Below are 23039 nucleotides of genomic sequence, written 5' to 3'. Positions count from 1 at the left end.
TGAAAAACGAGAGCTTAAGATCGTAACCCTCTTCTGTAGAGGAAGAGTTGTTTATATATTAAACAAGATTATGTTTTCATTAGGGTTGGGTCGTCATTAGTTGCTTCTGAAGCAAGTAATGTTAATCTAAATTTAATGAGGATTTAGGGTTACCAAAACTAACGAGTTTCGTTAGTTTTACCATAATCACCCTCAAGAAATTGAATTTTCCACTATGTTCCCATATGTAAAATTCGGTGAGGGTTTGGGGTGCGGCCCCCATCCAGGGGCTCTGCCCCTTGGACCCCGCTAGGGGCGCTGCCCCTTTGGAAACCCCGAACCCGGGGGCGTTGCCCCCGTACCCCCGACTGGTCGTCGAACCGGCTTCTAATTCGATCTTATACATGCGTGCACTCCGTACAACTTCGTACATATATTAGAGTACAAATTATGAAGCCCCTTAGCTGAAATGTTAGTTCCAATTACTTAAAATGACATGGTGACACTAAAATCACCAACAAGAATTTCGAAACGATATATTATATGTCTAAAATGGAGTATATGTAAATGAGATATCGATACTCAAAGATGGGTATTTGAGAATAAATTTAGCAAAAGAGATGAATGTGGGAATGAGTCCCACATTGATAAAAAGACCAAAATCAACAAGGTTTATAAGCTTGAATGCATGAAAGGCTTACATGCTTGTGTCTATGGTTTTACTATAATTCCTACCCGTGCACAGGGGGGGTGCAAATCTTGGATTTCGTAGACCAAAAACACCGAACTTGTGCATGGGCGCGACTCGCGGACACGAATGCAGCTCCGAAAACTCAGACTCGCGCTACCCTTATCCGACATTACACACATTTTTAAGGTTGTTGTACACACATTGTTAAGGTTGTTGTACCCTGGGAACAAACGGCAAAATCTGTTTAAGGGAATCGAGTCAAACTCGAGCCTCAACCACCACGTTTGCTACTAATCTTTTGTTTACAGGAAACTTTCAAGAGGAAAACGAAGTCCTTACACTAACAAGTAGCGGTCAAGAAACATAAGAAAGCAACCAGTAAGGATGTCACATTTTCGCAAAGAAAGAGGCATGATACAACAAGAAGTTTGAGTAAGATTATGAGGATGAATGTTGGGTAATCTTGATTAAATTGGGTTGTTTCATGAGTCATTAGATTAAATTATGCATGTTTGTTTTTTAATAATAAAGAACCGGGTAAAAGCTATGACCAGATATTAAGAGCATGTTGGGTACAAAGAGTCGGCCACTTATCTAATCTTTATGTAGAATTAGTATTTCATTAATTTCCTCATGTTTTTGTCGGACTATAAATATAGACATCTACGTATGAATGAAAAGTGTGCAACCTTTTGGAGTTACAAATACTTTCTTCCTTTATCTTTCTTTCATCAGAATCACAAAGAAAAAGGTGTTGTTTTACATTATTGTTTGTTACTACAGTGAAGTGTGTATAGAGGGTTGCCTCCTATAGGTTAGCGGGTTGAAAAACTCAACTCAAACCCATTTATCTTCATTTTGGGTCATGGGTCACGGGTCGTATCGATGATTGTCATGCCTAGGTTAGAGGAGGTAAGGTGGAGTCTACAATGACATTAAAACCTATTATAGTGGGTTAAGTGACCTTAGTAATAGGTAAAACGGGCTTTAAGCCCTAAACTACAAAATAAATAAATAAATAAGGGACGTTTTAAAATAGACATGAAGCGTTTGTAGGGCTGCATTATTATCAATTAAACCATAATTTCTTGTTAAGTGCTTTTAACAACGTTTGTTTTTGTTTTTTTTTTTTTTAAGATTTAGGTGATGTTTGTTTTTTCTTAAAAATAACTTCAGACTACTTATTGTTGCGCCGCACAACACACATGCACTACTTGGCCTTTTTGTAGTTGTTTATTTTTAAGAAGACTTCAGACCACTTAAAAATTGTTGTCCATGTCTTGCGTGGCGCATCAGTAGACCAATTGCTTCAAACCTCTTCACACCTTACTTTAACTTACTGCAATAGTTTGTAGACGTTAAAAAACAAACAAACTTTTTATTAAATGTTGCAGCCGTTTGGTCCACCTTTTCTGCTACAAAGGGTTGCAGAGATGGTTTGCAGACTTCAGACATTTTCGCTTCGAAAAAACAAACAACACCTTAGTCTTTTCTCGATATGCTCTTTTATCAAACTCAATTATCTCCATGTCGAAATAAATACTATTTTAACTTAATAATTTTTTGGTGAAGAAAAAAGCATCACACCTGCATCAACAATTTAGCATGATTTGAGATTTTTGATTGGTTCATCTATACTTTATAACTAATATACAATTAACTATAAGTCTATAAGTTTGGTTAATAATGGATCGGTTACCCTATCAAACCAAAAATGCTATGTACTGATTGTATAGCTAAAATTAGGAATTGAACCATCTATTTTAGTTATCATGTTCATCCTTACTTTACACAGGTAGTTGTTGATATCGTGAAAAATGGTATTCCAGATGCTTCTACACTGATCATGGATTTTGGTGGAGTATTTTACACGTATATCAATGTTAGTCGTCTCCCTCTTGCTTCTTGGAGAGGTGGACGCCATCATTGGTCACATTAGTGTCTTGAGTAGGTTCGGGGTTCATTTTGTGAAGCTAGCTTGCTTAATTCTAGGCATTATTGTGTTGCGTATATACTTGAGAGAAGCTAAGGTACAACATCATTAATTGTTAGCCTCATGCACTAGCTTTTTTTTTTTTTTTTTGGAAACGGCTAACGATTTTATAAAAGGGTCACACCTAGCAAGAAACTAGATCCCAGCAAGAAAAAGTACAACAGAAAGATTACATGAGAGAAAAAAGGAAACATAGAAATACACCGCATTATAAATGAGCAAATGGAGACACGATCCAATTACACCACCGAATGTTCCTCATTGATCCCCTATATTTTAACCAGTAGAGAACCAATGCTTGTATGTCATCCATAACCTTAGGGGTTTAAGTGAGCCGAGCTACTCGGGATCGACTCGTTAAAAGCTCGACTCGAGATCGAATTAAACGAGCCCGAGCCGAGCTCGAGCCTAGATATGAGGCTCGTTTACTAAACGAGCTCGAGCCAAGCTTCAATTAATGGGGCTCGCGAGCCTAAACGAGCTTAAACGAGCCTCTATATATATATATATATATATATATATATATATATATATACACACACACACATACACACACACACACACATATATATATATATATATATATATATATATATATATGTGTGTGTGTGTGTGTGTGTGTGTGTATATATATATATATATATATATATATATACATAGAGGCTCGTTTAGGCTCGATTAGGCTCGCGAGCCCACTAAATTGTTCATGAGCCGAACTCGAGCTTCATGTTAAGGCTCGAATCGAGCTCGAGCTCGAGCTTCCACAAATTAAACGAGCCGAGCTCGAGCTTGGTCAGACTCGGGCTCGGCTCGGCTCGTTTACACCCCTACATAACCTGAGTCAGACTCCTTTTCACCTGGTTGAAGATCCTCTCATGCACTAGCTCAACAAAACAAAATTGATCGGTAGCATCATTAGCACTTGTGAAATGACAGTAACCTAAAATAATTAAGAAAATGTATATAACACTATTAAGACTTAAATCGAGTCTCTCATTTTGTATTCGAAAAACTTAACTAATCACATTAGAGATTAAAGACTTCCATACATAATGTCACATGTTTTATAAATAACAAAAATAAGTCTACTTTTCATAGAATTATATATATATATATATATATATATATATATATATATATATATATATATATATATATATATATTAGGGATGAGCAAAAGGACCGAATCGGCTGGAACCGACCCGAACCGGACCGGACCCGGAAACCGGCTTCAGCCAAAATCAAGAACCGAACCGGCCCAGCGGTTCTACCGGTTCCTGGTTCCTACCGGTTCTTGTCGTGTCTTCAAATGTTGGAACCGCTCCTTGAAAAATAACATCATACGGTTCCGGTTATATCGGTTCCGGTTTCAAAAATCCACAAAAATAACGTCCCGGTCCCGGCCCGACCGGTTCCGGCCGGTTTCATGGTCCATATGCTCATCCCTAATATATATATATATATATATATATATATATATATATATATATATATATATATATATATATATATAGGGTTAGGTTCATGTGAGACGGCCTAATTTTGTGAGACCGTGAGACGCATTTTTTTATTTATTTTATTTTATTTATTTATTTTATTTTAATTTTAGTTAATTCAAGTTTCGAAAATAATATTTAAAAAAAGAATTATTGGATTTGTCCATTTATTTTGCATTTTAAAATTATTTTTTAGAATATGTATAGTGTAATATTCTATTAGAATATTTCACGTATTTTTAAAAAAAATAGGATTTTTTTATTTTTTTTAGTTAATTCAAGTCCCGAAAATAATATTTAAAAAAAGAATTTTTAAAATTTTCCATTTATTTTGTATTTTAAAATTATTTTTTAGAATATGTACAGTGTAATATTCTATTAGAATATTTCACGTATTTTTCGAAAAAAAAAAACGGGATTTTTTTTTATTTTTTTTATTTTTTTAGTTAATTCAAGTTCCGATAATAATATTTTAAACAAAAAGGATTTTTGTATTTTTCCATTTATTTTGCATTTTAAAATTATTTTTAGATTTCGTCTCACGGTCTCACAAAATTAGAATGGTTTCAAATGAATCTTAATATATATATATATATATATATATATATATATATATATATATATATATATATATATATATATATATATATATATATGGCAAAAATTGTCCTTCCTTTATATATACATGTTCAATTGTGTCTATTTTAACTTTGCTAAGGATTTGGCAAAAATGGTCCTTCTTTTATATATACATGTTTTTTGTCAATTTTGCCCTCTATTCTTTAGTTATTTTGACACATTTTGTCCTTCCAATCAAAATTTTTACATTTTTTAGAAACCTTTTAACATTCAAAGTTTGGCCACAAAACTTTAAGGAATTGACAACTTTGGCCACTTTTCTAAAAACTTTCTAATTTCAACCCTTTAATTTTTTATTCATTTTGACATTTTTGGTCCTTACGGTCTAAACTTTTACATTTTTTCATAAAAAACATAAAATACGGTCCGGGGCAATGTCCGGGTTTGTCCTCATATTTAACTATTATTGTTTTTTTCTGTCCGTTCCATTTTTTGCCGACTCTCATTTTTTTATTTTGGTATATTTTTTATATATTGGTCTGCATATTTATTTTTTTGTTTTTTTCCTGCCTCTATCTATCTGTCTCCGTCTGTGAAAATTAAGGGTCGAATTATCCCACCTACATCTTTTAACAAAAACAACACTCAAATCAGACGCACACTGCACATGCGGAGCATAGGGGTGTAGATAGCATGTTACAAGGTAGGTCCTAGAACCTACCTTTTTTTTTTCATAGAACAGGATATATAAAAAAAATTTAGGAACTACCTAATTTTTATGAAAGGAACTACCTAATTATTTTTGGCAAAATTTTTTTTTATCATTAACCCATATATTTTATATTTAATAGCCCAATATCTTAACCCACTTTCATTAATCCACAGCCCAATCTAATTATTTTTGAAAAAAAAAAAGGTTTTGTGGTTTTGGTAACTAATTTTTGCAAAAGAAACTGAACGTCGACTGCCTTGTGCCGACTGCCATCTCCCTCCATTGGTCCAAACTCCAGCCACAACATTATAGAGCATTAGAGCCTAGTATTAGTAATTAAGCTAGACTCCAGCGAAAGTCAAAGAAGCCAAGTGAATGAAGTGATCAACACTTAACAGGTTTGTATTTGTAAATTGTAATGTTGTATTAATTATGGTTGATTCATTGATTTGTATAATTCACTAGTTATCCACCACAAGCTTTTAACTTTACACGAATAATGAATTAATGATTGAATATTGATTCATTTATTTGAAGAACATGTATTTATTACTTATTAGCAAACATGATGAGAGTAATACTTGAATTTAATTAGATTAAGGTGTAGTTAAATGACCCACGTATCAGTGTAATTATTTAGAATTCTTGTCTTGATTAGTTGATTAACCTTCTTAAAATTTGATTATTATCCATTCAATTTCACTATTTATTTAGACTTGAAATTTGAGCACATTGTTAAGTTGTTATTGTTTTTATTTTATGATATATATATATATATATATATATATATATATATATATATATATATATATATATATATATTGATAACAAAATATTGATAATGGTTATTAGTTTGAGACTCTTGTAACATACAATTTCATAATTCAATTTCATAATCAAGAATCAAGAATCATTGAATTAAGAATGTCTTTGCATAAGTTTTATAAAAAGAAATAAGATAACGAACAACAACATAAGTATACAAAGGTGCATTTAAACTCATTACCTGTTGATCCGTTTGAACGACCAAGTATAGAGTTTTATCATGTAAACCAAAGAGATGAAATTATAAGAGCATACTTGCAAAAAGGGTCTTTCCAACCTCTAAATCATAAATTCCCACCACGTGATTTTGGAGGTAAACCTCGAAGATTTATTCAATCTTGGTTTGATGATAATAAATATTGGTTAGAATATAGTATAAAAGAGGATGTTGCATTCTATTTATGTTGTTATCTATTCAAATCAAGTATACCAAATCAAGGTGGATCAGATCATTTTGTAAAATCTGGATTCAAGGCCTGGAATAGGAAATCAAGGAATAGATAAACACAAAGAAGGAACTCCACACACTATTGTTGTCCAAAAGTGCCAAAGTTTGATGAACCAAAGACAATCAATCACGTCTGCTTTTGAGAAACAAACTACTTTACAAGAGAAAGAATATTGTATTCGTTTGAATGCTTCAATTGATTGTGTTAGGTTCCTACTTCGGCAAGGGTTAGCATTCCGTGGTCATAACGAGAAAGAAGACTCGGATAATAAAGGTAACTTTCTTGAATTATTACAGTGGTTAGCCGATCGATGTGATGTTGTAGATCGTGTTGTGTTAAAGAATGCCCCAAAAAACGCACAAATGAAATGCGGTGAAATCCAGAAAGATATTGTGCAAGCATGTTCAGATGTAATTTTAAATGTTATTATGGGTGAGCTTGGAAATGATTTTTTTGCAATTTTAGTAGACGAGTCACGTGATGTGTCATGTAAAGAACAAATGGCATTGGTTTTGCGATTTGTCAATAGAAAAGGTGAAGTTGTAGAAAGGTTTGTTGGCCTTAGAAATGTTGATGACACTTCAGCTTTGTCACTAAAGGCTACCATTTATGATATGCTTTCAAAACGGAATTTGAGTCCTAGTAGGATTAGAGGACAAGGCTATAATGGTGCTAGCAATATGAGTGGTGCATTCAATGAATTAAAGACTTTGATTATGAATGAAACAAAATCTGCACACTTTGTTCATTGTTTTGCTCACCAGTTACAGTTAGCCCTAGTGTTTGTTGCAAAGAATCACACGACGGTTAATGATTTTTTTGATGTGGTTTCTCGGCTGTTAAATATTATTGGATCTTCTTACAAACGACGAGCTAAGTTAAGAAAAAAACAAGCAGATAAAGTTATGGAAGCATTGGCTGAAGGTATGCTTTATTTGGTTTATTTTCATTTGTTTATGCTAATTATTCGACTAATTCATTTCTTATGTGGTTTATTTTAGGTGAGCTTGAGAGTGGTACCGGTTTGAATCAAGAAGTCGGTATTAAACGACCGTCTGATACTCGATGGGGTTCTCATTTTGCATCTTTATTAAATATCCAAACCATATATGCTTCCATTTGTGATGTACTTGAAGATCTTGGTGAATTTGATAGTGATCGTGATCGTAGAGCTGAAGCAATTCACATCTTAAAATGGTTAAAATCGTTTGATTTTGTGTTTTGTCTACATTTGATGATTGATATCTTGGGAGTGACGGATCATTTGAATACAATACTACAAAGAAAAGACCAAGATATCATAAATGTCATGAATCAAGTAAGTAGTTCAAAAAAAGCAATTCAAGAAATTAGGGATATAGGATGGGAACCACTTTTAGAGAAAGTTACTTTGTTTTGTGCTAAAAACGAAGTTAAAGTTGTGGATTTGGAAGATTAATATTTTAATGGATACAGTCGTCGCAGAGGTTCATAGGTTAGTAATGTTTCTTATTACCAACTACCACACTGATTTATAAATTTATTGTGTTTTATTGTTAGTTATTAATATATGTGTGTGTGTATATATATATATATATATATATATATATATATATATATATATATATATATATATATATTTCAAGGTTAACAACTTGCACCATTATCAAGTTGATGTATTCAAGGAAGTGATTGATATGCAACTTCAAGAGCTGAACCAACGCTTTAATGAAGCAAACACGAATTTACTTCTTTGTATTGCTTGTTTGTGCCCAAGTGGATCTTTCAAAGCCTTTGATTTAGAAAAAATAATGAAAATGGCTTCACTTTATCCGGAAGAGTTTCCTATAGAATATGATCTTCGAGTTCTTGAAGTGGAACTTGGAAATTACATTAAAGATATGCGAGAAGATGAACGATTTAATGATTTGAAGAGTACTGGAGACCTTGCCAAAAAGAGGGTTGAAGAAAAGAAGCATATAATATTTCCTAAGATTTACCTTCTTATGAAACTTGCATTGATCTTACAGCAAGTGTAGAACGCGCATTTTCAGCAATGAAGTTAATAAAGACTGATATACGCAACAAAATGAGTGATCAGTTTTTGAGTGATAGTTTAATGTCTTATATTGAAAAAAATGTATTAAAAGGTATTGGCAACGATGCAATTGTGACAATGTTTCAAAATATAAGACCTCGTAGGGTTCAATTGTAAGAACTTTATTATAACTATTGAACTGATATTTAAATATTTTAGTCATACAACCCGACCCGTCACCGCTAGTATTTTTTACATTTTCAGATTTTTTTTAGTTTTATTTACATAAGGAACCATGTGGTTTTTTGTTCTAAATTCGCCACTGGCAGAGCATGGACAACATATCTAGTTTATATAAATAAGTGATAGAGACGAGAGGAAATCAATATCAATATATACTAATATTAGCAAACAAAACACAAAATAAAAATATATTTTCATACACAAGAATACAAAGATAACATCACTAGACACTATGTTGATGGAAAAGTGGATGAATCTAGTCGGTTTGACCAGGACCTCCAGAGCTAATCGGACTTCTTGGGGGAGGAATGGCCGCAAAGGTTTCCTGCATGCCATTTCACTAATATACATCATTATCAACAACATACAATTTAATGTAAATATAAATGTGTGTATGCAACACATACACCATGCCTATGGTCTCATATTTTTTTCTTTTTGAATCAAACACACATAACCCCATGTTACATTTTGTTCAAAGATTACAAAAGTTGGTTATATAAAATGATTTTGTATTAGTCTATATGATAGTTTTATTTTTAAAATAAAATATGATAAAAATCAAAGTTAATTACATATATGGGCCGGTATCAAACTATCTAAGATTTTTTCCATTTAAGTTATCTAAGTTCTAACTGTGTTCATTGAAACCGTAAACATAAGGGCAAACTACATAAAAAGAACATAATATTTTGGCCATTGTTCTAAGTTCTAACCACTTTAAATAAATTTATTCCACTAAAATCACCCGACTTTGTAATTTTTCTAAATATTGTGGCCACTTTGACCTTTCTATTGCCGGTAGTATAACCAGTTAAGTTGATGACTTGAATTTTTTTAGTGAAGTATCATCCATATAAAAGTCATTATATATTAGAGTAAATTAAAGTAACAGTCCCTATGGTTTAGGATAATTTGCGCGTTTGGTCCTTAACTTATTTTTTTAACTCGAAAGGTCCCTACTGTTTGTTTTTGTTACACGCTTGGTCCCTGTCTTACTTAAAATAACTATTTTGCCATTGATTTTTTAATTTATTTAAAAAAACACAGCCACAACCTCACTCTCATCACCTTACCTTACATACCGTATCATTTTTCCTTATCTAAATAATACTCCATCCGTCCTAAAATTATAGTTTATCCTTTCTTTTTGGTTTGTCCCAAAATAATAGTCTACTTTTAATAATAAATATTATTTTTACCAAAATACTCCCTCATTATTACTTAACCAACTAAGCATTTAATTGGATATTAAATGCAAAGTAAGGACAAAACTGTCATTTTATTATATAAAGTTAATGGTAATTAATGTTTTTCTTAATCTGTGTATTTTTTGTCTGTGGACAATAATATTGAAACGGAGGGAGTAGTCTTTTTAGGTAATACAGAGACCAAACGTGTAACAAAAACAAATAGTAGCAACCAAGTGCGTAACAAAAACAAACAGTAGAGATTTCCAAGTTACAAAAATAAGTTAGGGACCAAACGTGCAAATTATCCCAAACCATAGGGACTATTCGTGTAATTTACTCTATATATTATTTAAGGGATAATGAATTGCCAAGGTGGTTACCTTTTTGTCTTGTTGATATTTAGGTAACTTCATTTTTTCTGTATACATTTTACTATTTAACTTGTTAAATTGTCAAATTTTTACAAAAAAAGAAAATTGTCCAAATGTGAACAATTACAAATATATCATTAACCATCACAAAACTGTTGAAAATTCGTCACGAGTCCGTAAATTTTAATGTAAATTTGTTGGTGAAACATCTTTACTAACGGATTTTGTGATAAAAATTGCCGTTGAAAATGAATTTTTTTTTTATAGTGTAACCCTTACCACTGCCTACACAACCTTTAGAATTATCCTCTCTCTCTCCAAGGAAGTACGACAACTATTATTTAAATTTCGATTTGATGTGGTCTTTTTTTTTACTTCCTATTACCGAGGAAAGTGGTATTAAACTAGTAAAGTACAATATAATGTAGTGGGAGGATAGGAAATAATATCAATAACCAGAGAAGTATTCTTCCTTTGACTCGTGAATAAATATCCTACTCCGAGCTTCAAGAAATAAGGAAAATGGTTTGTTGTGACTAATAAAATCGTCAATAATATGATAAAAGGGGTAATGTGTAATAGGTGAAATATTTGCATTACAAGTTCTATTTTAATGATATGGGATACAACATCGTCCAACGAATTAACTAGATTTTTTTAAAGTGTGACACTAACTTGTGAGATAATTAGCTTTTTTTTATATGTATCTTGAAGCTAAAACACACGAGACATTTTGTTGTTTAAGAAAAATACATCAATTTTGTCCGATAAATCTCCTTCGATGCAAGATTCTTTAGTAATAATATGGAGGATATATGAATCACAAGTATTGTAAAACCAAGTTTTTATTCTAGAGTGGGTAGTGACTTTTCATTTATACGACCTAGGCACTTTCACATATCATCAAGAGAGAACAACACGAGAACAACACCAGATATTACATTTGGAGCTACGAATTTATAGTGCAAATCTAAACGATCGAAAACATTGATAATGGAATCAAAAAGGGCATGGAGGAAGGAACAATAGTAAAGGAAGTTTTTCACTACCATTCGGGTGATTTAGAGATTCATAAATGCCATGATCTATGGTTATTAGAATATGATGAAACAAAGTGATTGTTGATTTGATTGAGGAGTTCTCTTTTCGTTGGTAATAGAAAATAGATATTACTTTGGTTAGCTAGTTACAAAACCCAATTACATGTAATTTTCACTAGCTCCTTACTACTTTGGTTTCCAATGAATGTTGGTTGTTCATGAAAAAAGAGGGTGTCGAGACAGTCATATTTATTTTATTTTGTGGTTTTAGGGTTTATGATAATGAACAAACCCAAAAATTACATAGAAAAAACAAAACATAAAACAACAATAAGAGCTACATATAGTCATACCAACATTTCAAGGCTCATAAAAGTAAAAGGTGACGTCGGAAGGGTTGTTCAGAATAGTTCACAACACGATGCTTGGTTGACGATAGAAAGTGAACGGTGGCAGTAACATGAGAGGTTGTCACAGTTATTGAAACCAAAATAGATTAACAATAAAAGAAGATATGGTGCAATAGTGAAATAGATATATGTTGGTGTTGTTGCAGGAAACGCCAACATTGACACAATAATAACTTCACGAAAAGTCAACAACTAGATGGGGGTCGATGGTGCAGTACGAGGGCGGCACACATAATGCTAAGAGAAATAGGTTATGCAATGGTTGTAAATCGTCGGTGGCAATTACATGTTGGTGCAAATATGAATTATGTTGTTAATTGGAATACGGTGGTTTAGAAGTTTGAAAAGTGCTTGATAAATTGGAAAGTGAATTTGTTTTTTGTAGGAGAAAGGTCGACGTGGATTAAATATGTTCTTAACAGTCTTGGTATTTATTATATATATTTATGTTCAAAGTGTCAGAGTATGTGATTAGTGCTTTAGAGTCTTTGCGATCACGTTTTTTTTTAGGGTATGAGTGACTCGTATAGAGAGATTGCTTGGGTTAAATGGAATTTGGTGTTAATTCCAAGGAAAAATGTGGTTTGGCTATAGGGAGTCTAAAAGCTTTTAACATGGCACCATTTGTTAAATGGAGGTAACATTTTTTGTAATGACTAAGAAATGCTTTGAGTAAAGTTGGTACAATTAGTATTAACTAGTAAAGAGCCCGCGGCTACGCCGCTTTTGGGGTAATATGGAAAAAATCGGCAAACTTTAAAAGATATGTGCTAGAATTGTAAATCACCACAAATAGGGGAGAAAGTCGACATTCCCTAAAATTACATGTCAAAAGTGTACAATCGAAAGAATGGACACTGCTGGAGAAATTCAAAAATGTTGTGGCAATAATGTTAAAGTTGCCAAAATTGGGAAAATATGGTGACAAAATTCAATAGCAGGTTTTTTATGTTAAAATGTAAATTTTTTAGTACAAGGACGAAAAGTGTCAAATTCATTAAAGATTTGTGGCAAAAACATCAAAAATATAAAACTTTTGATTACAAGGACTAAAATTGTCAAACTCACTAAAGATTTGTGGGGTAATATGGGAGAAATCAGCAAACTTTAAAAGATATGTGCTGAAATTGTAAATCACCACAAATAGAGGAGAAAATCGACAACCCTTAAAATTAGATGTCAAAAGTGTACAACCGAAAGAATGGACACTGCTGGAGAAAATTCAAAAATGTTGTTGCAATAATATTAAAGTTGCCAAAGTTGAGAAAATATGGTGCAAAATTCAAAAGCAGGTTTTTTATGTTAAAATGTAAAGTTTTTAGTTCAATGACGAAAACTGTCAAATTCATTAAAGATTTGTGGCAAAAACATCAAAAATATAAAACTTTTGAGTGCAAGGACTAAAATTGTCAAACTCACTAAAGATTTGTGGCAAAAACCAAAAGGCATAAAATTTTAGTCAAAACGCAAAAATATAAAAGTTTTGAATTTAAGGGTGAAAAGTGTTACTATTGCTAAGGCCCTTGTGATTTAATATATATATATATATATATATATATATATATATATATATATATATATATATATATATATATATATATATATATATATATATATATATAAAAGTCAAAACACAAAAATGTAAAAGTTTTGAATTTAAGGGCGAAAAGCGTTAAATGCACCAAAGATTTGTGGTAAAAACCAAAAGCCCAAACAGTTACTATTGCTAAGGCCCTTGTGATTTAATATATATATATATATATATATATATATATATATATATATATATATATAAGTCAAAACACAAAAATGTAAAAGTTTTGAATTTAAGGGCGAAAAGCGTTAAATGCACCAAAGATTTGTGGTAAAAACCAAAAGCCCAAAAAATTACTATTGCTAAGCCCTTGTGAATATATATATATATATATATATATATATATATATATATATATATATATATAATGATGTTCATAGAGTGTTGGTGCGGTTTTTCCTAAAACTACTTGATCCTTAATTGCACATGTGTTTCACATAAGACTTAAACCCTCAATTTCATGGGAAGACATATCATCATACCGTTAAGCTAAAGGTTTTTGCTATACTGCAAAAAATCTCAATTAATTTAATGTCAATAATTAATTTATCCTCTCTATGTAGTATTTAATTAAAATATAGATACATTTAAAAGCCTAAATGATATAATGCAAAATTGTCAATTATTTTATAACGTACCCATATTTGTATTAAACCAACAAGAAGTTGATTTTTTTCCCAGAACTATGACAGTATATATATATATATATATATATATATATATATATATATATATATATATATATATATATATATATATATATATATATATATATATATATATATATATATATACACACACATTAGATGTGCACCCGCACAAAACGACGGTGATTAATCGCTTTTTTGACAAACAATTTTTTTGGGGAAATAATAATTATATTTTATTATTGGTTATTATGTAATAAAAAATTACTGGTTTTAAATAAAATATTTATGTTCATACCTTATTTTTATATTACATGTTTATATTATTGATGTAAATTAATTAATATTAGTGTTTAGTTTAAGAAATGTAAATTAATTTATACATATGAATTTAATACTTTAAATTTTTCATTTTTCTCCAAATTGAATTTCTTAATTACTTTTCTTAATTCAAGTTCAAACTTTTGGCAAGTATTAATGAATTATTTATGCATAATTGATTTGTACAAAATGTTTTATAACTTATACCTCTTAAAATTCAAGATATGACCAATATGCTTTATTATATAGTATAAGATATATATAGGGCTAGGTGATAATGTGGATGAACAACTATTGTGTGGACGTGTGGATAATGTTATTTTATGAAAATTACTAAGAGAATATGTTGCTTAGTAATGTGAATATGTTCAATATCACAAAACTATTGTTATTTTAATGGATTTTCACCAATTCTAATTCATTTTTGTTCTCATTCATTGTTTTTTTATTTATTTTAATTCTTACAGAATACGACTCAATAAACATTCTGATAACATTCTGACAGAATGAGAATAATTAAAAAAAGTGTATAATAACCTTATAGACGATTTAATTATTGAATATGCTTAATAATTAAAATAATTATATAAGATTGAACGTATTTTTATTATCAAACAACATATTTTCTTTGTAATTCTCACATAATAACATTATCCACATGTCCACACAATAGATGTCAATCCACACTTGAACCTAGGTCTCTCTCTCTCTCTCTCTCTCCATATATATATATATATATATATATATATATATATATATATATATATATAGAGAGAGAGAGAGAGAGAGAGAGAGAAACCTAGGTTCAAATGTTGATTGATATCTATGGTATGAGCATAAATATTATATATATATATATATATATATATATATATATATATATATATATATATATATATATATATATATATATATATATATATATATATATATATATATATATATATATATATATATATATATATATAGAAGTATGATCAAATGAGAACGCCTAAAAGGTTGAGAACGCGAGAACAGATCTAAGCCCTCTAAATTTTAAAATCAAAGGTTAATATTAACGGGTCATTTATATAAATTCTGAAAGTCATAGGATTAAACTGTAAATTTTTAATTGACTAAAAGGGTACTATAGTCATTAGGTTTTATCCTATTTTTATCAGCTCCTAAAATCTCTCTGTCTCTCTCACATCTCACTTACGTTTCCTTTAAACCCTAATTGATGGAAGCCAACACTAAAAAAACGTACGCCTCCTCCCTCTCATCTCTCCACTGCCAGCCGACCCTTTGAGTTTTCTTCATCTTAGCCGCCGCACAAGACACAAAAACACCAACACTAAAATCTCCATGGATCAGCCATCATAGAAGTCGATACCACCAATAGTTTTTTTATGCATCGAGACCCATAAAAAAAAACCCTACAGTAGCCGTTGGACAAAAGAAAACCCTATAGCATCCACTGGAAATTACAATGTTGAATCTAAGCCTTTTTCAAATCCTAGAAACCTGATATCAACTAATTCATGCGAATCAGAAGGTCTCTGGGGAATAAAAATCAATGATTTTTGTTAAATGCATAAAAAGGTTCACTTCTTAATCTCTATCCGGTAAGATGAATCCTATTTTTTTGGTTTTTGTTGTTTTGTATTTTAATTTTGAAAGAATATATTATCTACGAGTTTACTTTTTGGATGTCTTTTAAAGTTTAAATATTTAAGATATAAGAATTTGGTATTCTGAATTTTACAACGCTAATATTGCTTAAAATTTTGAACTTTGTCATTCATTTGAGTTTTCTGAATATGCACATGGTTCAATAATTTAATATATATTGATCTCAATATGTTTTTAATTTGTTTGTCAAGTTGGTATTTTGGAAAAAGCCCCAACAAATAACATGCTCAACAACTTGACAAAAATTAACGGTTTATACTATGATATTAATTTATGATTAGAAGTGTATTATTTTTTGTTAATGATATATATAGATATATAAATATATTCATGTATGAATATAAATATAATTATACGAATTCATATGTATTTTATATTTTGTTCATGTCTCTTCATTTATAATTTGACGTAATATGTGTTTTTCTAAATCCTTTTCATTTAATTGATTGTTCATTGTATTTATTTCTTTATTTGATGGTGTATAGAGGAAATCGAGATGCTTCTATAAACGGGATGTTGGAGTGTTAATAGACAACCAAACAATACAAAGTGGAAAAGATCTCGCCTTATTCATTGATGATTATATAATAATAGTTTATTATTTTTATTCAAATTTTTGTTTATGTTGTATTCATATGTGATTATAGAAAAATAGATATGCATTACATTGTAACTTTTTGTGTTACTATTTATGAGTAGATGGACAATCTATATATATATATATATATATATATATATATATATATATATATATATATATATATATATATATATATATATCCAATATGTTCTATTTATTTATGATTATAGTTATATTGTAATTTTTTCCTATAAATTGTGTTATAATCGTTTATTATTACAACTTAATTCATCTATTCAATGACGATTACAACAAATTCATATATGATTACAAATATGTTTTATTTTTGTATGATTACACACATTTAGTTGAAAATGATAAATTCATCAATTTTTTGGATATACTGTTAAAAAAATAATAATAAAAAAACGTTTTTTTAATCATGGTAAACAAATTTTTTTAATAATCTATTTGATTAAAAATAGATTAAATTCATTTATAGTATTTAGGTAAAAAATCAATTAATTAGACAACATCCCATGATTGTAGGATTTAATTAATTATCCATATTTAATTACATTGTAAAATTCCTTTTATGCTCTTATGGAATGGATGGTCTACAATTGTTCTCGCGTTCTCAACCTTTTATGTGTTCTCATTTGATCATCTCCCTGTATATATATATATATATATATATATATATATATATATATATATATATATATATATATATATATATATATAAGCCCAAAATTTCTCGCATAATTATTGTTGAAAAAAAATCATAAATGGTTCCTGTGGTTACCCAAAATCTGAAGTTTAGTCCCCGTGGTTTAAAAACCTCATAGATGGTCCCTGTGTTTTCAAAACTTTTGATGTTTGGTCCTTTTTGCTAACTGGGGTTAAATTTGTCCGTTAACTGAAGGATATTTTCGTCAATTCACAACCACAGGGACCATTTATGATGTTTTCTCGTATTTAAAAAAAAGAAAAAATTAAACATAATTAAATATATAAAAGCTCTCTCTCTCTCTCTCTCTCTCTCTCTCTCTCGTATAACTAAATTAAGGTCTCAAAGGTCCATTTTAGATCTATCATACGTACATTCAACATATCTAATATATATGTAGCTATCTCTCTGGAAAGTAGACTTATAAGGAGATGTATCCTTCCTCCTACAACAACCAGGACACCTCTTTCTCAAGTAGTAACCACCCAAAGACTTCTTTCATCAACTTTAATATTCAAAATCATTCAAAATTACCTTCTCAAGATTATTACCACCCTGCATCCTCTTCCTCACAGAACTTGAATGGCCCTCATTACATCCCTTTAGAAGACGAACCTGAGATTTTCCAACAACAGCATCGGCCCTTCTCTACTAATCATAACTATCACGACACTGTCATTGTAGCTCATGAACACTCAACTCGGAAGACTAGTAATCTGCAGTACACCATGGAAAAACTAACCAATAATAACGGAAAATATGCTACAGCTATTGGCAACGATCACCTTAACACTCATGTAATTCTTCAGAATAACTCTTCAATGGGAAAGAAAGCTTCCAAGAAAGACCGTCACAGCAAGATAAACACAGCTCAAGGCCCCAGGGACCGAAGGATGAGATTGTCTCTTGATGTTGCGAAGAGGTTCTTCAGGTTGCAAGATATGCTTGGGTTCGATAAGTCACCTTTCTTCCATAATCCAGCCCTAACATATCGATCGCACTCACAAATTTCTCTCAGCGTCGCCAACATCAATCCAATCGCCAAGTCAGCTACATCCTTGGTCAACACATCAGGTGTATTAGTAACCCTAATCCCTTTCTGCTTACAATGCCCCAAATCCACCTTCTCTAACCCCACGCTAAAATTAGATACAATCTCTAAAGTCGGTAACGAGTCAATCAATTCTCGGTCTGCACCAGCGTTGGCGTTTCCGACAACGGCTCGGATTGAACCGAAATTCTCCTTGAAGAAGTCGTTTTTCTGGGGGAGATTCCACAAACGGAAGAGATTGAAGCGTTTGTCGAGTTCTTGTTCGAGGTAAGAAGACATGGGGTAGGTCATGAGGACACCGATGGCTTCCATGATCGAGGTCGGTGAGTAACTGAGGTCCACTGGTGTAGGAACGCTTTTATTCATCTTGGAAGAATGAAACCTGGTTCAAGAATCTTATCAAAGGGGGATGAGGGTTACCGGGGTACCAAGGAAGAAGAGGGGAGGAATCGATGTCAACGAGAGAGAGAGAGAGAGAGAGAGAGAGAGAGAGACCTTTTATATATTTAATTATATTTAATTTTTTCTTTTTTTAAAAAATACGAGAAAGCATCATAAATGGTCCCTGTGGTTGTGAAATGACGAAAATACCCTTCAGTTAAAGGACAAACTTAACGGAGTTAGCAAAAAGGACCAAACATCAAAAGTTTTGAAAACACAAAGACCATCTATGAAGTTTTTAAACCACATTGACTAAACTTCAGATTTTGGGTAACCACAGAGACCATTTATGATGTTTTTCATTATTGTTCTAGCCCATTTAACGAGTTTTATGGTTAACCTGGTTAATTTTTTTGCAAAATTTGTCCTAAAAAGTTCAAATTTGGTCCATGAGGTTTGCAATAAATTACACCATATTGTTTTTTAACATTATTTTTTGTTTTTTGTATACTTTATTTATTTTCGGGTTTTTTTATAAATATATATATATATATATATATATATATACATTTTTTATTTTCTTTTTTATATATATTTTATTTATTTTCATTTTTTTTCACTTTATTTTTCAACAATTTGAACTTTTTTTACCTTTTTACCTTTTGTTTTCTATATATATATATATATATATATATATATATATATATATATATATATATATATATATATATATATTTTTTTTTTTTTTTTTTCTATTTTAGTTATTTATGATTTTTCTAATGTTTTTATTTATTTAGATTCAAGAACTTGAATTCAAATTAAATTACTATAACAAGTTTTTTTTATAGAGACCGACTATTATTATATTTTTGTTCTTTCTTTTAGTCTATTATCAAATTGAAAAATATTATGTTGAATTTAAACTATTGATATCACATATAAAAATATGATTTAATTTGCAAGTTATGTAACACATTGCAACACTAAATCTCAACAAAATCTTTTTTTTTTTTAATTTTCATTTTTTCTTAACATAAATATAATAGCACTAAAGAAAAAAAGAATAAAAAAATAAGTTGGACCGAAATTACAAATATAAACATAACTATTTTATTTACTTGAGTAAAAATAAAAAAAATTAAAAAAACTATAAATTATCAAAATTGTAATATACTCTAATATATTAATACATTTTACATTTTTTGAAAAATGTCAATTAAAAGTTAAAAATACAAAAAAATAATAACAAATAATTGAAATACAAGTAAGAAAAAAATAAATAAAAAGATAAAAAGGTTAAAAATATAATATGAAAAGAAAAATGAAAAAAATTATGAAAAAAAAAAAACTTTAATATGCTCTATATATACACTAAAAAATAGAAAACGAAAGGTAAAAAAAAAATCAAATTGTTGAAGAATAAAGTTTAAAAAAATGAAAATAAATAAAATATATATAAAAAAGAAAATAAAAAATGTATATATATTTATAAAAAAAACTCGAAAATATACAAAAAACGAAAAATAATGGTAAAAAACCATGTGGTGTAATTTTTTGCAAACCCATGGATCAAATTTGAACCTTTTAGGACTGATTTTGCAAAAAATTAACGAAGTTAACCATGAAACTCGTTAAGTGGCTAGAATAATAATTCTGTGAGAAAGTTGTGATCATAACAATAATAAAAAAAAATATTAGGGTTTTTTCCAATTACACATTAAAAATTTAGAGCTTTTATAATATATATATATATATATATATATATATATATATATATATATATATATATATATATATATATATATATATATTAAACAAAGTAACTCAGACACACAAACATTGAGTACCGACTTTTGAACATGAAACATCTGTATCAAAAGTCCTAACAAAAATGTACGTGTTACATTAAAAGGTATAAAGACAGGATAAATTATTTCTTGACATTAAACTAGTAAACACCTCAACTTTCGCATGTGTATATTGCTGGTCATTTTTGTACTATAAAATTATTGAAATTGACTTACCTGTCAATGTTTTAAAAATAGATCAGAAAGTATGATTTTAAACATTTTAAAAAATTGAATCTTGTAATAGAAACAAATAAAAAATAAACCATTGGAAGCTTAAGAATAGTACTAGACAAAATTTAAATTTAACCTGGTCATACATTCATTAAAGCAAATTATGAGAATGAGATGCATAAAAATGTGTGAGACAGAGTAAAACTAAAAAGTAAGAATAAACAATGGCCATATAATATATTATTTTATGGTTCTGTGTTTTGACAAAGAATGGTTTTTGCTTGCACAAGTTTAATATAGCACTTACAAATGTTATTGTATGAGGATTATGGCTAGTAGATGTCGATAGTGGCAGCGATGATGATAGTGGTGGATTAGCCTGGTTTTCTTCGTTATCACCATCAGGAACATCTGCTTTTATATTTCTCCAATTTTCTAACCCCAAACATCTCAATATCGACCTCAAAGCTTGTTGTATATGCATGCAATACACAAACTCATCCTCCATTTTAGATGCTAAAAAGAAGTGATTGATCGAGACTCGGATCTATCGATTTTTATCTAAGAATCTGAAGCGTATATTTAATAGGTAAACCGTAAAGGCACTTAATATGTGGGGTTGTTATTACGCATTAATGCTCATAAAAGACAAGAATAGAGTATTCAATATGGGTACGTTGGTGGTGGTCTGGTCGTGGACATCAATGCTTGAGAACAACACTCAAAATCTAAAGTGTTATAGTCATCAAGAACCACCAACACTTTCCTTTATGAAAGTCAAACTATAAAAAATATTTTTTAACTTTTAAATTGGAGGTCCGGGTTCTAACTTCTAATCCACACATTGAGAGAAGTTCTACTAATTAATATAACTTGGACCAATCTGCTTCTATAAAATTAAAACTTAAAGCAAATTAGAAGAAGAAGAGGAAGAAACCTAGAAAACTGTTGTAGCAAATCATATGAGTGTGATGAAATTTTGAATGACCATGAACCTTCGGGGAAAAAAATTACTCTTTTCGTTTCAAAATTATTGTTCATATTTGACATTTTAAGTCTTTTTTGTTAAACTTTTACTTTAAATAATTTATTTTTTGTTATATAATTTTTTATGCAAGATATATTAATAGATTGTTTTTTAAATGTATTTTCATTGCTATAAGTTTCATCAAAAATTATATAACACAAATAAAGTTATTTATGACCAAATTTTAAAAGTCAAACGTAGATAATAATTTTGGAACAGAGGATACACACATTAAGTCATGAACAATAGTTAAGATTTATTGCCAAACCCTTAAAATAAATACTCATTAGACACGGTCGCATGCCAAGAAGCAGTGGTGAATTAAGAAAGAAAAAAATTTAGGAGTTGCATTAATAGAAGAAAAAAAATGCCTCAATTCCGACGGAAGTTCCCGTCACTAAAGAGTTTGCCGACGGATTTACACTTATATTTTGTGATGGATTTTCAACGGATATGTGAGTGATTTCCGATGGATTTTTGACTGATTTCCAACAACTTTTGTGACGAATTTACAAATTTTTATACTTTTTGGACGAAATCTTATAGTTGTTCACGCGTGGAGAGAGGCTCCACGTAAGCAAGTCACACGTGAAGCTCCCTCCACTACGGATAGCCTTAATATATATGTCTGATAGGATTTTATTTTTCCAACGTAATAATTGCATATAATAAGTGTTTTTAGACTTTCATATGGGATTGTCCTTTTCTCTCTCTCTCTTTTTCTTTTTGAATAGCAAAATTTCATTAGAATTTAGACAATGGGTTCGGCACCCTCTTCTGCAATGTTGACGTGGCTCGGCAAACCCCAACCCACCTCATGCCGAGCTTTAATTGCATCCCATCTCTCTCTCTCTCTCTCTCTCTCTCTCTCTCTCTCTCTCTCTCTCTCTCTCTCTCTCTCTCTCTCTCTCTCTCTCTCTCTCTCTCTCTCTCTCTCTCTAAATTGGTCCAGCAACAACATCATCTTTGTTGGAGCTGAGGTGGAGCTCGACAAGAGCAACACCACTCCCCCAGCCTT

The 23039-nt window shown here is 30.2% G+C and overlaps 2 protein-coding genes and 1 long non-coding RNA gene across 3 annotated transcripts; 2 read left to right on the top strand and 1 right to left on the bottom strand.

The window, feature by feature from the left end:
- The first annotated feature begins 6831 nt into the window (after window positions 1-6831).
- On the top strand, window positions 6832-8162 carry LOC145051055 (uncharacterized). Its single transcript, XM_078999206.1, has 2 exons — window positions 6832-7648; window positions 7726-8162. Exons 1-2 carry the CDS (start codon window positions 6832-6834, stop codon window positions 8160-8162), a joined length of 1254 nt encoding a protein of 417 aa, XP_078855332.1.
- Window positions 8163-8400: 238 nt separating this feature from the next.
- On the top strand, window positions 8401-8742 carry LOC145051047 (uncharacterized). The gene has a single exon (XM_078999200.1). It carries the CDS (start codon window positions 8401-8403, stop codon window positions 8740-8742), a length of 342 nt encoding a protein of 113 aa, XP_078855326.1.
- Window positions 8743-9115: 373 nt separating this feature from the next.
- LOC145067365 (uncharacterized) lies at window positions 9116-21530 on the bottom strand. Its single transcript, XR_013688835.1, has 2 exons — window positions 21302-21530; window positions 9116-9309 (listed from the first exon to the last, which is right to left on the bottom strand). It is a non-coding gene; the product is annotated as an uncharacterized LOC145067365 (long non-coding RNA).
- Between the last annotated feature and the right edge of the window lie 1509 nt (window positions 21531-23039).

This window comes from Lactuca serriola, chromosome 1 (genome assembly GCF_051521515.1).
Source record: "Lactuca serriola cultivar US96UC23 chromosome 1, Lser_US96UC23_V15, whole genome shotgun sequence".
NCBI lineage: Eukaryota > Viridiplantae > Streptophyta > Magnoliopsida > Asterales > Asteraceae > Lactuca > Lactuca serriola.
The sequence above is the reverse complement of the archived record's forward strand: the minus strand, read 5'-3'. Positions and strand labels throughout refer to the sequence as shown.

What these genes read in the sequence shown, in the direction of transcription:
- LOC145051047 (XM_078999200.1), top strand. Translation starts at nt 8,401, where the DNA reads ATGCAACTTCAAGAGCTGAACCAACGCTTTAATGAAGCAAACACGAAT.
- LOC145051055 (XM_078999206.1), top strand. Translation starts at nt 6,832, where the DNA reads ATGAACCAAAGACAATCAATCACGTCTGCTTTTGAGAAACAAACTACT. An exon ending in TATGGAAGCATTGGCTGAAG is followed by an intron (nt 7,649 to 7,725) that starts GTATGCTTTATT and finishes GGTTTATTTTAG; the next exon opens with GTGAGCTTGAGAGTGGTACC.